At 34.0% G+C, this 13,873-nt stretch overlaps 1 protein-coding gene across 1 annotated transcript in view; it reads right to left on the bottom strand.

Annotated features, from left to right (window-relative positions):
* Positions 1-5,836: 5,836 nt before the first annotated feature.
* LOC106462232 overlaps positions 5,837-13,873 on the bottom strand; it is a 24,597-nt gene continuing 16,560 nt past the window's right edge. Inside the window, exon 5 of the mRNA XM_013922136.2 lies at positions 5,837-6,358. Within this exon, the coding sequence (XP_013777590.1) occupies positions 6,148-6,358 (211 nt within the window). The 3' untranslated portion in view covers positions 5,837-6,147. The remainder of the gene's footprint in view (positions 6,359-13,873) is intronic.

The raw sequence follows: 13,873 nt of genomic DNA, 5'->3' as shown, positions 1-13,873 counted from the left end.
TTCATTGTATGTTGTTTTTTGTAATGAATTTTGTAATGCCACGAGTCAGCTTGCCTGAATGTTATACTTCAAAAAAATTTTTTATTCTGTATGTTAGTGCTACATTTCTTTTTTTTGCTTTGTCATATTCTCACTGCCACATATTTAAAATAATCAATGATTTAGACAAACACATTAGTTGCAAAAGTTCAATTAAAAAGATCAAACAAGTTAATCAAACGGTTGTAAAACAAAGATTTTAGATTTCGAGAATTTTAACCATATCAAAGTGATCGAGAATGAAACTTTTAAGAAACAGAATGACAAACTTTATTAGATTCTATAAAAAAAATTATTGGTTTACCTATTTTCACAATATTTTTTATTTTCACACGAATAAAGCTAAAGTGTTTCTAAAGACAAAGTGAATGGATTTGCAGGTATTAAATATTACTAGTTTTTTATTGTTTCAGTTTATATTTTTTATGTCTGCTATACACAGATATCTATACTTCAGAAATATTACGAAAGACTATTGTCCATTAAACATTTTACGTGAGTAAACTAACGAGAATAATAATTGGTTCGATTTTTTTTACATCCAATCTATATAAATATACGTCAATATGTGTGTCTGTCTGTTTCTTATGCATTTCCACATTTATTGATCAATCGGCACCAAATCTGATACAGGATGACATGAGGAGGGTCATGGGGGAGGGGGTTGGACCCCCAAACTAATTTCATATCTAATTTCGGAAAAAATATAATTGTTCTATATCCCTCACCATTAGAATGAACTGTAACCACTATTGTTATAATTCTTGAAAACGGTATGTCTTTTTTTTTTTTTCAGTATTGGTACCTTTATGTATTTTTATTGCAGTTATAATGTTTATTATATTAAGAAAAAAATAGAAGCACAATTTCCTGTCCTTTGTTACAAACAAGTTTCTATTTCACCCGTCCAACTAGTTAGATTAAAAGAAAAGAAGCAACTGTTTTGGTTCTGTTAACTATTTTACAACGTGGTAACAACTTGACGGTTATTATACTACTTTCAAAAATGGCATCTGATATCCTGCTAGAACTAATACTAAGCGTGGAGAAGAGGAGAAAACAAGACTGTAAATTGAGAGATTTTATTTTATTTTATGATATAGTACATGGGTGTATACGCGTCTTCTAAAAGGTTTATTGCTACATAAATGCTGTGGTTCGTTAAACGGGTTTGGTTCATTTTTGCTTTTGTTAACGTAATTTTTTATTATTATAAATAACTTATACAACGATTTTGGTTGCGTACAATAGTTTTACTTTTATAAAGAAATTTATCCTTAAGTTCCAAAAATTTTCGATGTTCACTAGGTCAATATCAAGAACAGTCTTTAACACAAATTAGTTCACTTATAAAACTAGCCCCTTTCTTTAGGAACATAATCTAGATTGATTATTGTTCTTTCCATAACTGAAGCCACATTTGTATGTTTTTAAAACAAGGTCCACGGTCTCTATTAAGAGATTTTTCTTTCGTTTTAAAATCTTAATCGTTTCTAAAATATCCATCGTTTTAAAATCTTTCACACAATGTAAAAGTTTTGTATTGTGCTAATTAATACCATGTCATGCATTACTTACATGTTCTGTAATCGCAGAAAAAATATGACAGTTGTTTTTTACATCTGATCTATGTTATTTGATCTGTTGTATCAATTACTTTTAATGACAACGAATGCACAAGCAAAAAGAATGTCAATTTTAACATAATATTTTTAAAATGTGTATAGTTCATTGAGAGTAGAAAATAATCAGATACTGTGCGAGAAGTATATAGTATATTACAAATTGTATCCAGATGTTATACAGTTTTCTTCTTTGTGTATTATATAAAGGCATCAAAATCTGAATACGTATTCTCACCAAATTTTCTTTAAAAAAAAAGATTTACAAATTCTAACGTACGTCAGCCTCAGTTTGTTAAAGTATGCAAGTTTATCACATTTTATGAATATAAATGTGGGCTATATTAGTCTCCATTTATAAAGAGTAGGAATTTAATTTTGTAACATGGGAACACGTAAGCTCAAAATTCGTACCACCACCAGCTGAGAACTACAGTTTCGAGCAAACTACGTCATCTTTCATTAGCCCTGTAACCCCTTTATCATGGATAAATTAATTCCTTCATAGAAAACTCACACTTGTCGATATTTTATACTGTAATTGATCGTCATCCAGCCAATCAGAAAGTGCACGCCAGTATAAAGCAAATAAAAGTACAAGCAGTTATACTATGCCAAGAAGTAGTAGTGTGGATCCAGTCATGGTTCAGAGGACTGAAATACTGAAAGGAAGCGTGTAGAAATCAAGGTTTTTGGCTGGTCAAGTACACTCTATTCGAAAAAATGTGGCAAAGTATGTTTAAATAAGTTTTGTTTGTTTCATATATTTGCACAAAGCTACAAAAGGATTAACTACGCTAATCGTCCCTAATTTTATACTAATAAAGTAGTACGAAAGCATACACCTCCAAATCTTGGGATACTATAATTGAATAATGGAATTTGATTGTCACTATTATAACACACTCACAACACCAAAGGGTGAGCGCGATTTTGCGATAATGGAACGCAAATCATCAACCCTGGCATTCATCATAGTCTGGGACGTTAACCACCAAGCTTTGCTTCGCTCTGTTTCAGTATAAGCTTTATGCAAGGCTTTGGGAGTATATGGAAGTAGTAACAGTGTTAAGAATAGAAGTGGTCGAAGTAGGAACCGAAAGCTCCATAAGTGATGTTTAAGTGTCTCAGGGAATGTTCTTTATGAAATAGATGACAATCGAGTACAGATCTTGTCAACTATCTTACTATAAATACAGGCTTGAATGTTATCCAGAAAACAGTAAGATACGCATTAGCACAAAGTGATTTCAATGGACGTGAGTTTCTTGAAAACCGTTGCCGATAATATCTAGCCATACCAACAGGTTTAACTGGGCTTCAGACCACAAAGAATAAATAGTGGAATCAACAAAGCTTAAAACGCGCTTTGAAAAATCGAATCAAATTTCAAATCGTTTGTCAATCAACGACAATTTGTTCTACGGCATAGTAGAGAACAGTTTCATAATCAATGTACAGTGAAGCATGATGGGGGATCAGTACAAGTTTTGGGATTGCATTTCGGACAATAATATCGTAACCTACACAAAAGTTATGAATCCTTACTGCTAACAAGCATATGCAGAGTCTGATCCATCATGCTATTCTATAAGGATCATACTTATCGGAAAGGATTCATCTTATAGTAAGACATTGTTTCGGAGCATACTGAGAAGTGATGAAACGATATCTTGATGGTAAAGGCCGATGGAACTCTCACAACCATGGCTTGGCCTGCACAAAATCCTGATACAAGTATTCTTGAGGCTGTATAGGTTTGCGTAGAAGTGATAAAGTCAAAATGCAACCAAACAACTCGGCTGGATTATGGGTAGGAATACAGGACATTTGGAACAATATTCCACAATCGTACATTCATAAACTGTAGGGCAACAAGGGAATGTTCCATAACATTTTATGTAAACAGAAAAAGTTCATATACAAAATGCTAGTGCATTGCACCACGTATTCGCTTTGTTTTTATTTAATATAACAAGGCTAAGAGTTGGCCCGGTAGCAGAGCTCTGGATCTCAGAGCTGGCAAACCGGGTTCAAATCCATGCGATAACTCAAAATATTTTTAGCACTTTAAGCTGTAGGTGCGTTATAAGAACGACAGTCAATTCCTTACGGTGTTAGAGTGTTGTTGTTTTGCCTCTGGTCAGAGGCTCAAAATTATGTGATAATGTTTTGCAACATTTATAAATTTTTGCCATATAGTTAACGTTACTCGTTATTTGTGACCTCAGTGTATTTATCACTTGTGTGATTCCACAATTATTTCCATTATTGTGCATACACCTTTATTCTCTCTTATTTCAAAGGGAATTCAAGGCTATTCTGTTTTCCAACTAGACTTAACATTCAGATTTCTTTAACTCTGGGGTTGTTAGTCTAGGTAACAAAACTGTACAATTACCAGCAGTTGTAAGCAATGTCAGCTATATGAATCTCCATTGTGTAACAATTTGTATCATGGACTTACATTTTCAAAACCAGATTTATCACGATTGTAGCGCCTTCAAGCGAACATTACACAGCCCGTTGTACTCATTGTTACAATATAACATTAGTCCACTTACTACCAAATTTTAATTTCGTAAGCACATGCACTAGGATTAAACAGAAATGCACATTCCCACCCCTATATAGCCTACGAGGAGTCTCCGCCTTCTCCCCAGATTTCAATGTTTCCTCCTTCAAACTTGGTAACGAGCAAATTATCCAACACCATTTCGAATAACTGGAATATATCTAAATATCATGTAAGCTATAAACAAAAACCAGCTTTTATAGGTTCAAATCTATCTAAATTATATTAACATATAATATTCTAGCATTACATTCAAATGTTTCAGAAAATACGGAAGGATTGCACACCTCCCTCCAACAACTACATTCTTCTGTACAGTTGTGATATAACTAAGGAAATTACAATGAAACTACCAGTAATATATTTGCATTTTTAACTCCTCCTTTCTACCATTTCCCTCCCCACCCCCAAACTTTCTACGAGGATACTCCTCATAAATCTCTTCTGTGGATGCAACTGGGCCTATATCACGTTAATACATCTAACAATCGTATCGGATTTAAGAGATAAATGTCAAATTTAAATGACCAGTTTTACGAGCATCCTTAAAAAATCTCAAACAGACATTTTTAGTCGAATTTTACAGTGTCTACGTATTCAGCATTCAATTTGAGAAGAAGGAACAAAATAAAAGCAACTAAATCAAAATGGTTTTCAAGTTACTGACTTTAGATAAATTAACGCTTAACGACGATTTGCAGTGACACTAATAGTCACTTTTTTACTTTACAATGAAGCACTTTTTTAGATTTGTTTTCGTAACCACACTGCTTTTTATTCGGAAAAAGTATATAAACGTGCTATATGTAGTATAATAACGAGAATAAGCTTCACTTTAAAGGCTGGGACGTGAATGTATTTTACCAGCTTATCGTTGTTCTTATTAAGTTTGTTTTTGAATTTCGCGCAAAGCTACTCGAGGGTTATCTGCGCTAGCCGTCCTTAAATTAGCAGTGTAAGACTAGAGGGAAGGCAGCTAGTCATCACCACCCACCGCCAACTCTTGGGCTACTCTTTTACCAACGAATAGTGGGATTGACCGTCACATTATAATGCACCCACGGCTGAAATGGGACGGGGATTCGAACCCGCGACCCTCAGATTGCGTGTCGAGCGCGCTAATCACCTGGCCATGCTGGGCCTCTTATTAAGATTTTAGTAGTTGCTTATAAAGACTGAAAATGAGGTGTGTTTAGTCAAATCCTCTGGTATTTGAAACATTGCGCCAAAAACATAAAGGATTGTAAAAATAAAATAAAAATTGTTTGCTATATATTTTAACTGCTGCATTAAAAAGTAAACATTATTTGAAAAAACATTTTTTATACTTACTTTTTTCGCTGGAACAGACTTAACTGTATTCATCGGCTTGTATATCTTGTATGCTTGTTCTTTTAAGAATTAAGATGTTTGCTTGTAATTAAGCACAAAGCTACACAATGGGCTATCTGTGCTCTGCTCACCACGCGTATCGAAACCCGGTTTCTAGTGTTGCAAGTTCGCAGACATACCGCTGTGCTACTGGGGGCAAGATATTTGCGATCCGTGAAATATTAGTTGTGTTTTATATAAAAAAAGTAAGGCTTTTGCTTTTGTAAGGAAATTTTGTGACTCAATTTATTCGGTTGACAATACAAAGGCAAGTATATAATACTGGTTCAAGGTCTATGAAAGTAGACTGAAAAAATACGGCAAAATAAAGAAACAACAAAAAATTGTTATAGAAAATTAAACAAAAATTTACAAAGAATTAATTTGTATTTGTGCGAGAAGTTTTATTTTATTTTTGAAACTGTCAGTCTTAGAATGATAAACTATCTGCAAGATTTATATCATTTGCAATTAACGTATTCGCAGATAATAAAAAGTGAAATAAGAAACCCTATAGACATCCTATAGTTAAAATTATTATTAAGCTGGAGACATGAAGAATAAAACAATGCCGATAGCTACAAAAAATACATTGACGGTGATTCTGATTTTTTCTCCGTAATCATTGCAATGAGATCCGTCCATGAAAGCATCAAACACTTTATCGACGGCTCGTAAAGTTGAGTCTTGTTCTCGACAGGACCCCGTAGAGGCGTCTTGGGTACACTTTCTGAATGTTTCATTTAAATTGCTGTCATGACAAAAAGAAATTTTTAAAAAAAGGTCAACTAAAATCATTTAGAAACATATATGCATTTGAATGATTTTTTTCTTCTTGAAGTTATTATATTGGATATTTGTGTATTTGTAATTTAAATATTTTATAGTTTAATAAAGTCTAGGAAAACAGTTACTGTTATATAAGAATTACAAAAATAAGTAGAAAACCATTGTATAACAGCATGTAAAGTTGACATTATAATATAATATGTAAGTATAACATTAACTCTTTGGTATTCTCAGTTGTACTGATTTATGTTAACAGATCTGACGAATACTATATCACGGAGTATGAGTATGTTTCTCCCTGACTCTGACTGAGTTCGATGCAAAGAAAGAGGTGGTACAAATATACACAGATCATAATCTTTATTCAAACACAAACAAAGTTAAAACAAAACAAAGCGATAACTCCTAAGTTCTTAAAAGTTAGGAGTTAAAGTTCCATTGTGGTCAAAGTTCTTTAAAGTTAAAGTTTATTTCAAGTTGAAGAAATGTAAATTTTAATGTTAAATCTTTACTAAGTTGTTCAAAAGCTCTAAAAATTTGTATAAAACTTTCATACAATCTTCAATATTGCAAAATCTGTTTAAAACAAAGAAAATCTAGCCAATGCACTAAAAAAAAAAAGATCTCTCTCAAAAACAACAGTGTTCCAAAACAAAGCAAAATTAGCTATATATATAACACTCTGTCTTTCTCTAAGTACACACGCTAGCCACGTGGCTGAGGGTCACTCTTAAATCAACAAAGGGTATCAAAGCCCTTAAAACTTCACCTTGTTTACAAGAGAAACGACCACTGTCACTATCTATGATGTATCACATATTACAAGATATTTTCTAATGAGGAACACTTGTCTTTGGGGCCCGGCATAGCCAGATGGTTAGAGCGTTTGACTCTCAAATTGAGGGTCGCGGGTTCGAATCCCCATCCCAAACATGCTCGCCTTTTCAGCCGTGGGAGCGTTAAGGTCAATCCAACTATTCGTTGGTAAAAGAGTAACCCAAAGTTGGCGGTGGGTGGTGTTGACTAGCTACTTTCCCTCTAGTCTATCACTGCTCAATTAGGAACGGCTAGCGCAGATAGCCCTCGTGCAGTTTTGCGCGAAATTCAAAACAAATAAAACAAAACTTGTCTTTGGTGACTCAGCCAATCCTGGGAACTTAAAGCAATAGATTCTTAATAGCTCTCTCTCTTGACTGACATTTTAGATTAATGCTAAATACATAGACATTTCAAAAACATTATGTATTAGCTCAGGAAACAGAAAACATATAGTAACTTGCTGTACCGAATTTCTTCTCCCCCTTATACATTCAGGCCGACCAATTAAAATTTACTCGCACATCGATCAAGAAATTGTTTTAACGTGTTCTCGTACGTATAAAAACACTTGCCTAAGAATACTAGCTAGTCACATAATGAAACCAATATTACACAAGCACGAAATTTAAAAGATAACCCAAAAAACAAAAACAAAAGCCCCCATAATATGGATAATCTACCCCACTTTATAAGATAATAGCAAACAACAATGCGTTACAAAATTACATCCACTAACAATGAATGAGCATATGAAATACAAAAATGAGACTTTTTAACAAATATACGTAAAACAAAGAAAAACACTCATAGATATACATGAGACAATACCCTTTAACAATGACAACCATAACATACAAAGGTATAGTTCGTTGTGACTTATCATAATGCCTTTCTATACAATATATCATTTCAAGAATAAGTTCCATCATGAAATTACAGGCCCTTACGCAGAATGTATAGAATGAGGATTCTAATTTGTGAGATGGAAAGCCAACACATATTATGCAAAGCACGATCAGCATGCTTTACATGCTAATACTATGGGGGTTTGGGAGCATGCGACTATTTCAAGCCAAAAATGCTAATGCTTCATCAGAAGAATGGAGACTATGTAGAAAACGTTAAATACCATAAGCAGCTACGCTATAACATAAGCATTTTTTTTTCTTTTGCATCATAAAAATGGGGATTTCGGCCGAACCCCCTCGAACCTCTCCTGCGTACTTGCGTAAATTGAGGCATATTTTATCTTTTCTGTCACCACTTTAGTATAAAAACGACTTCAGTCTGACTAAATTATGATGATTGAATCAGCTCACAATCTGCAGCTCTCTGTTCCTTAATCTCTTGTCTTTCAAAACGTTCTTTGTTGCTACCAGCTCCCCACCACCTACAAGTCCAGTTTGGTAAAACACATTTCTGATAAGTTAGGTATCAATGTAAGAAACTTTTTGTTATCTGTCAGGTTATTAGTCTGAATCGCTTAAACTGTAGTCACCTTTCTTCCATATCTTCATTTCCCATTCATGCCTTAGTGAAGTTCTTAGGGTTGATTTACAACACTAATAAAAACTATCACAACTGACTAGTTGAAAACAATATAGCCAACAATTTGATATTAAATGTCAAAAGTTGGAATGGAAATGTAGGATGAACTAAACTCTGATTAGTTAGGAAAATCAGTAAACAGTGTGGGTTAAAGCCGTAATAGCCCAGTTAAAGAGATGCTCTGCCCGAAAAAGTCTGTTAGGAGAAAGGTGCTAAAATCATGGTCAACAGTCAAGTCCCGTTTCTTCAGCCTTATCGTACTCACGTCTATCCCTACTACCTATAGACAGCTCGGTTGACAAAGGTATCCTTGAGTTTCAAGCTTCGCCTAAAATCCTATCTTCATTCTCGATATCATCATTTCCAGGACTCTGGTCCACAGTTATCTTTGAATCCTGCCACATTCTCTCCATTACTGTCTGATTGTAATACGAAATGGACCTCAGGTCTGGTTGGAAAGAAATAGGTGGGGCGAAACTACAGAGTTAGATACCCGAATTTCCATTACAATTTCTTGTTAGAGGCACGGTAAATAGGACTTTAGGTTGTATCTATTGAAATATTGAATACAAGTCTAAAGAGACTATAATGTTATTGTATAAGCCATTAGTTATGCCACATTATAAGTACTGTGTTCAGTCTTGGGTTCCTTACTTTTAAATGGCATTGAATTGTTGGAAAGGTTTCAGAGGAGGGCTACTAGGATGATAATTGGAATATAAAGATTGTCATGTTAGGAGAGGTTAAGTTCTCTGAAGTAGTTTTCTCTTGAAAAAAGAAGGGTTAGGAGGGATCTCGTGTTTGGCCTTTGGAATGAGCTGTCTTCAGATGCGGTAGATTCAGTTAATTTAAGCGAGTTTAAGCTTGATAAATATTTGAATGTTAAAGGCTGGATTTGAGTCTTTTAGTGTTTAGTTTGATTTAGTAGATAGGACAGCCTAGATGGTCCAAAAGGTCCCTTGTTGTCCTTTAATGTTATGTTATATGTTATGGATGCTGGGGCCGTCTTTTAATGGATTTATGATTTCTTAGACTGGTTTTTCTCCTTCGAAATGTATTCTCACCAATCAATTTACTCTAGATCCAGAACATGAATATTTATATCAAACATTTCTTATTTAACGAGAATCGTCGGATTTACCCATAGAAAGTGGCAATAACCATGTGAATGGTCATTTCCATTCCAAAATAGGGGAGGCCGTAACTCGAAATACCACCAGAGCTATCATGCTGTCTACATTCTTGCATATCGTGCAGCACTACAGCCATCCATATCATGGGCAGAATAGGTGTGACATAAATAAAATGACAAAGAAACAAAGGCATCTCAAGATTTTCTTACGATGTGTTACGCGAAAACTGCATAGGCTTATAATAAACGAAAAATTTTGAAAAGTTCTATATTAAAACGAGAAGTTGTGAAACGTATGGTGTGGCCACACGCAGTCAGAAGAAAACTTTATTGTATGATAGCACTTGACATTCATAATGCAATTCATCGTCATCATTTTAATTGCTTGTATGATATTTTCTCCTAAAATTTCATCAATTACCACATCTTCTGCTATATTTTCACAAGTGAACAGAAAGTGGTAAATTTCAATAAAGTAATTTAAACTGAGCTAAAAAAAGCAACTGTGAAACGCGAACCACTTCACTCTATTGATCAGTTGGTATGACATCAGTTTGAACGTATCAACTGAGACATCATAAGGGATTGTTGGTTTATGAATTTTAAATCCTGGTGCTGTTTAATAATTTGCGATTACAGATGATGTATCCTCCTTCCATGCTACGTGTACGTAATCTACAGCATCCTCATTCTCATTACCCTGATAAAGGTAACAAATTATTCAATCAAGTAATTGTAATTACTCCATAATTTTCTTTTTGTTAGTGCAAAGTTTCATAATAGACAATATGCGCTATGTCCTCCATGGGGATCGAACCCCAGTTTTTAGCGCTATCAGTCCGTAAACTTATCACTGACTCACCGTGGGACCTACTCCCTATCTCTATGTGTCGTAATCTATTTGTTGTGTTTACTAATAAGAATTTTACTCTCACATCTTTCAATTTCACATTCACTATGGAATCAGAAGAATGTCTAGCAATAGAATTACTTCACGCGCTTGTCAAATTTAACCAAACTTTCAGTAAACAGCGGTTTTGTCATCCATGCTTTTTGGTCTAACCTATACAAAACTAACAGTGATTTCACATTGTACAATAAGAATGGATATATGTTTTAGTTGCCAATTAAGAGGAGTCACAGTGTATACTTATCCGAACCATAAATATTCACACCAAACACAATAGTTACCTTTCTTTTTTACCGTCTTCCCCCACTGAAACATCTCTCTCCTCCTCAATTGTCATAGTTCAGTCAGTCAACAAGCGATATAACAATCTTAACAAACTAGACCGTCTGTGAATTTAATAAATATCTTAAGATGTGTTATGCACATCTCATGGTTCGGAATTGTGTACAATGTTCTGTGTTGGATATACAAGACTGTTTAGTGTAAGCGTTATTATTTAATTTATTTTGTGACTTAATATTTAATGATTAATTACTTTTCATAACAAGAGAGTATAAGTATTTATTTTATAGGCGATAGTTATGACAAGTTTCGTTGCATAACTCGATAAGAGTCGTACCTCGTGTGTGTGGTTCAGTTGTTGTAGTATTGTTGACGCAAAGTTACTCGAATCTTCGGTATTTTACTCGTTAACTTAAGTGAGTATTGTTATGTTATAGCGTCGCTCGCGTAACTTATAGAAAGTTCGAAGCCTCATTGAACAAAATATAAATATAGGCGATCAAGCGAGCAGAAGTCAAGTATAGGAAGGGAAAGTTAAGTAAGTAAAAGTTCAGTCAGAAAAAAGTTAGAGAACGTGAAGTTAGTCGGGGTGTGAGTGATTAATCATAACGAGCGATATTTTAAAGGGAGTTTCACAGTTTAATAGAGATAAGGAGAATAATTCGTCTTATCAAAGGGTATTCTAAAGTAATTGAACCCGTCTGTGTGGACTTTGACGAAAAGGAGACAATTATATAAAGTTCGAGATACAGCTGTGGTAACTCATGAAGTAACGTAAATGAATTTATCGCAAACTGTACAGTAAGAAACAAAGTGGAGAAAAAATAGTCCGACTTGTCAATTGGATTCTAAAGTAATTGAATCAGCCTGAGTGGACGTTTGACAAAAAAAAAAGATAATTATTTAAAATTTTGGATAAAACTGTGATTTCTTATTGTGTGAAGAATTTTTGTACGTACATTTGACTTGTTTTGAATATATTATTTTAAAATAAGTGGATTGTGTGCTGTCGGTTTATTGTTCGAATTTATCGCCAACAAGTCACAGACACCTACTGTAAAAGAATCCCCAGCCCACATTTACATAAAACCTTGACATTCTGTAAAGTTGATAGCCACATGTTCACAGACTAAGGATAAAGAAACGTTAGAAAATCACTGGTAATTTTCCAAACAACGCCATTATTTTTTATATTGTTTCGAATATTCTGAATTAGTTTTGAGATCTGCAATCTATATTTCTTTTTTTGCAAATTCTTTAGCATTTCCCACATTGTAATGTTCTTGTTGCGCATTTAAGGAAACAACTTAATTAAACTGTCCTCTAATTCCCAATAAACTGGTGCTTGATATAGTTTTCGCTTTGAGCCACTATTGCTGTCGCAATAACTTAAAATTGCTTCTCAGTTCTTTAAAACTGTACTTAAATTTGACTATGCATCCTTTAACACCAGAATTCGCTGCTTTAATAAGTACATCTTTAGTTTCAAAAGTAAGCGCTTTGCGTTTCTTTGTGTCACTCATGTTCATTGTATGCTAACTTAAGGCTAAAATTTGAATAGGCTAACAGTCGTGCATGCGCATCAATATATTGTGATTTTTCGTATTGTTTTGTAAAATAACAGAATATAATACTGATCTGTGTGTATTGATATGTAAATTGTAGATATATAAATATGTTGATATTATACACGTACAAAAAGTAACCATTCCAGATGAATATCAAGTGTTTACAGATAATAGATCACAGCTGATAAAAAAGTATATTGAGCTTCCATGTAAAAGTAACATTGTTCTCTTTTCAGATCTCAAACTACTACTTTATATTCGTGATTTTGATGTAACGTTGTGCGTTATAAACGTGAAAATACAACATGATCCGTATTGCAATTACCTTATGCAACTACTTTGCAAGAAGTCGAACTTTTCTCAGTTTTGTTTTGTTCTGCAAGACCTAAACTTAATAATATTTGTTTGTTATAAATTGTGTTGTGTGTGTGGATGTGGACGGAATTAATCAAATATAATGTTAGTTATTGAAATTGGAGTTCTGAAATAAGCATATATCTCTCGAAACACGTTTGGGCTTGAAACATAAATATTACGGTCTTAAATAGCTCGTTAGTTTTCGACAGCAAAGGAAAATTTAGAAAAATGAAATTTATGGTCGTAAAAAAAAGTAGAAAGTTGCTTTGGGTCAAAGCTGAATAGCTAATAGAAAGTAAATATGTAGAAGGAACAGCCAATGGGAGGCTGAGGCTTTCTTCCTCTCTTCTGAACAAGCTCTTTCCTTTAAAGGGAGGGAATATCTATGCTCAGTGTTATTAAGAATAGAAAGCTCGATAATGAGCAAGATTTGAAGGAGAAATAGGACACATAATTTGGACACTAGTCTAAAAGAAATTATTATAAAATTCAAGAGAATTCTCCTTAATTTAAAATCAGTTATTATATTGCTTACATTGAAGAAGACGTTTATTTTGTGTTGTTGTTTTTTTTCATTTTATCTTGGCTTTTAATTACTAACCTATTATCCACTGCACTAAATTAATGTTCTTACTAGCAGAGACCCGCAAAATATTTCCGGCCATATTAACATCTTTCTTCTAACAGTACTTCTTAAGATATAACGTCACGACAGCGGAAGTCACGCGAAGCTGGGAGCATGCGCGCTGGAGTTTCTCGAAGGATCATGAATTATCGAGGAACCCTGTAAATGTCCGAATGCTGGCGAGAAAAACCAGCGAAATGGAGGAGATAGATTAGAGATATAGATAGGACGGCAGA

This window comes from Limulus polyphemus, unplaced genomic scaffold (genome assembly GCF_000517525.1).
Source record: "Limulus polyphemus unplaced genomic scaffold, Limulus_polyphemus-2.1.2 Scaffold44, whole genome shotgun sequence".
Classification (NCBI taxonomy): domain Eukaryota; kingdom Metazoa; phylum Arthropoda; class Merostomata; order Xiphosura; family Limulidae; genus Limulus; species Limulus polyphemus.
The sequence above is the reverse complement of the archived record's forward strand: the minus strand, read 5'-3'. Positions and strand labels throughout refer to the sequence as shown.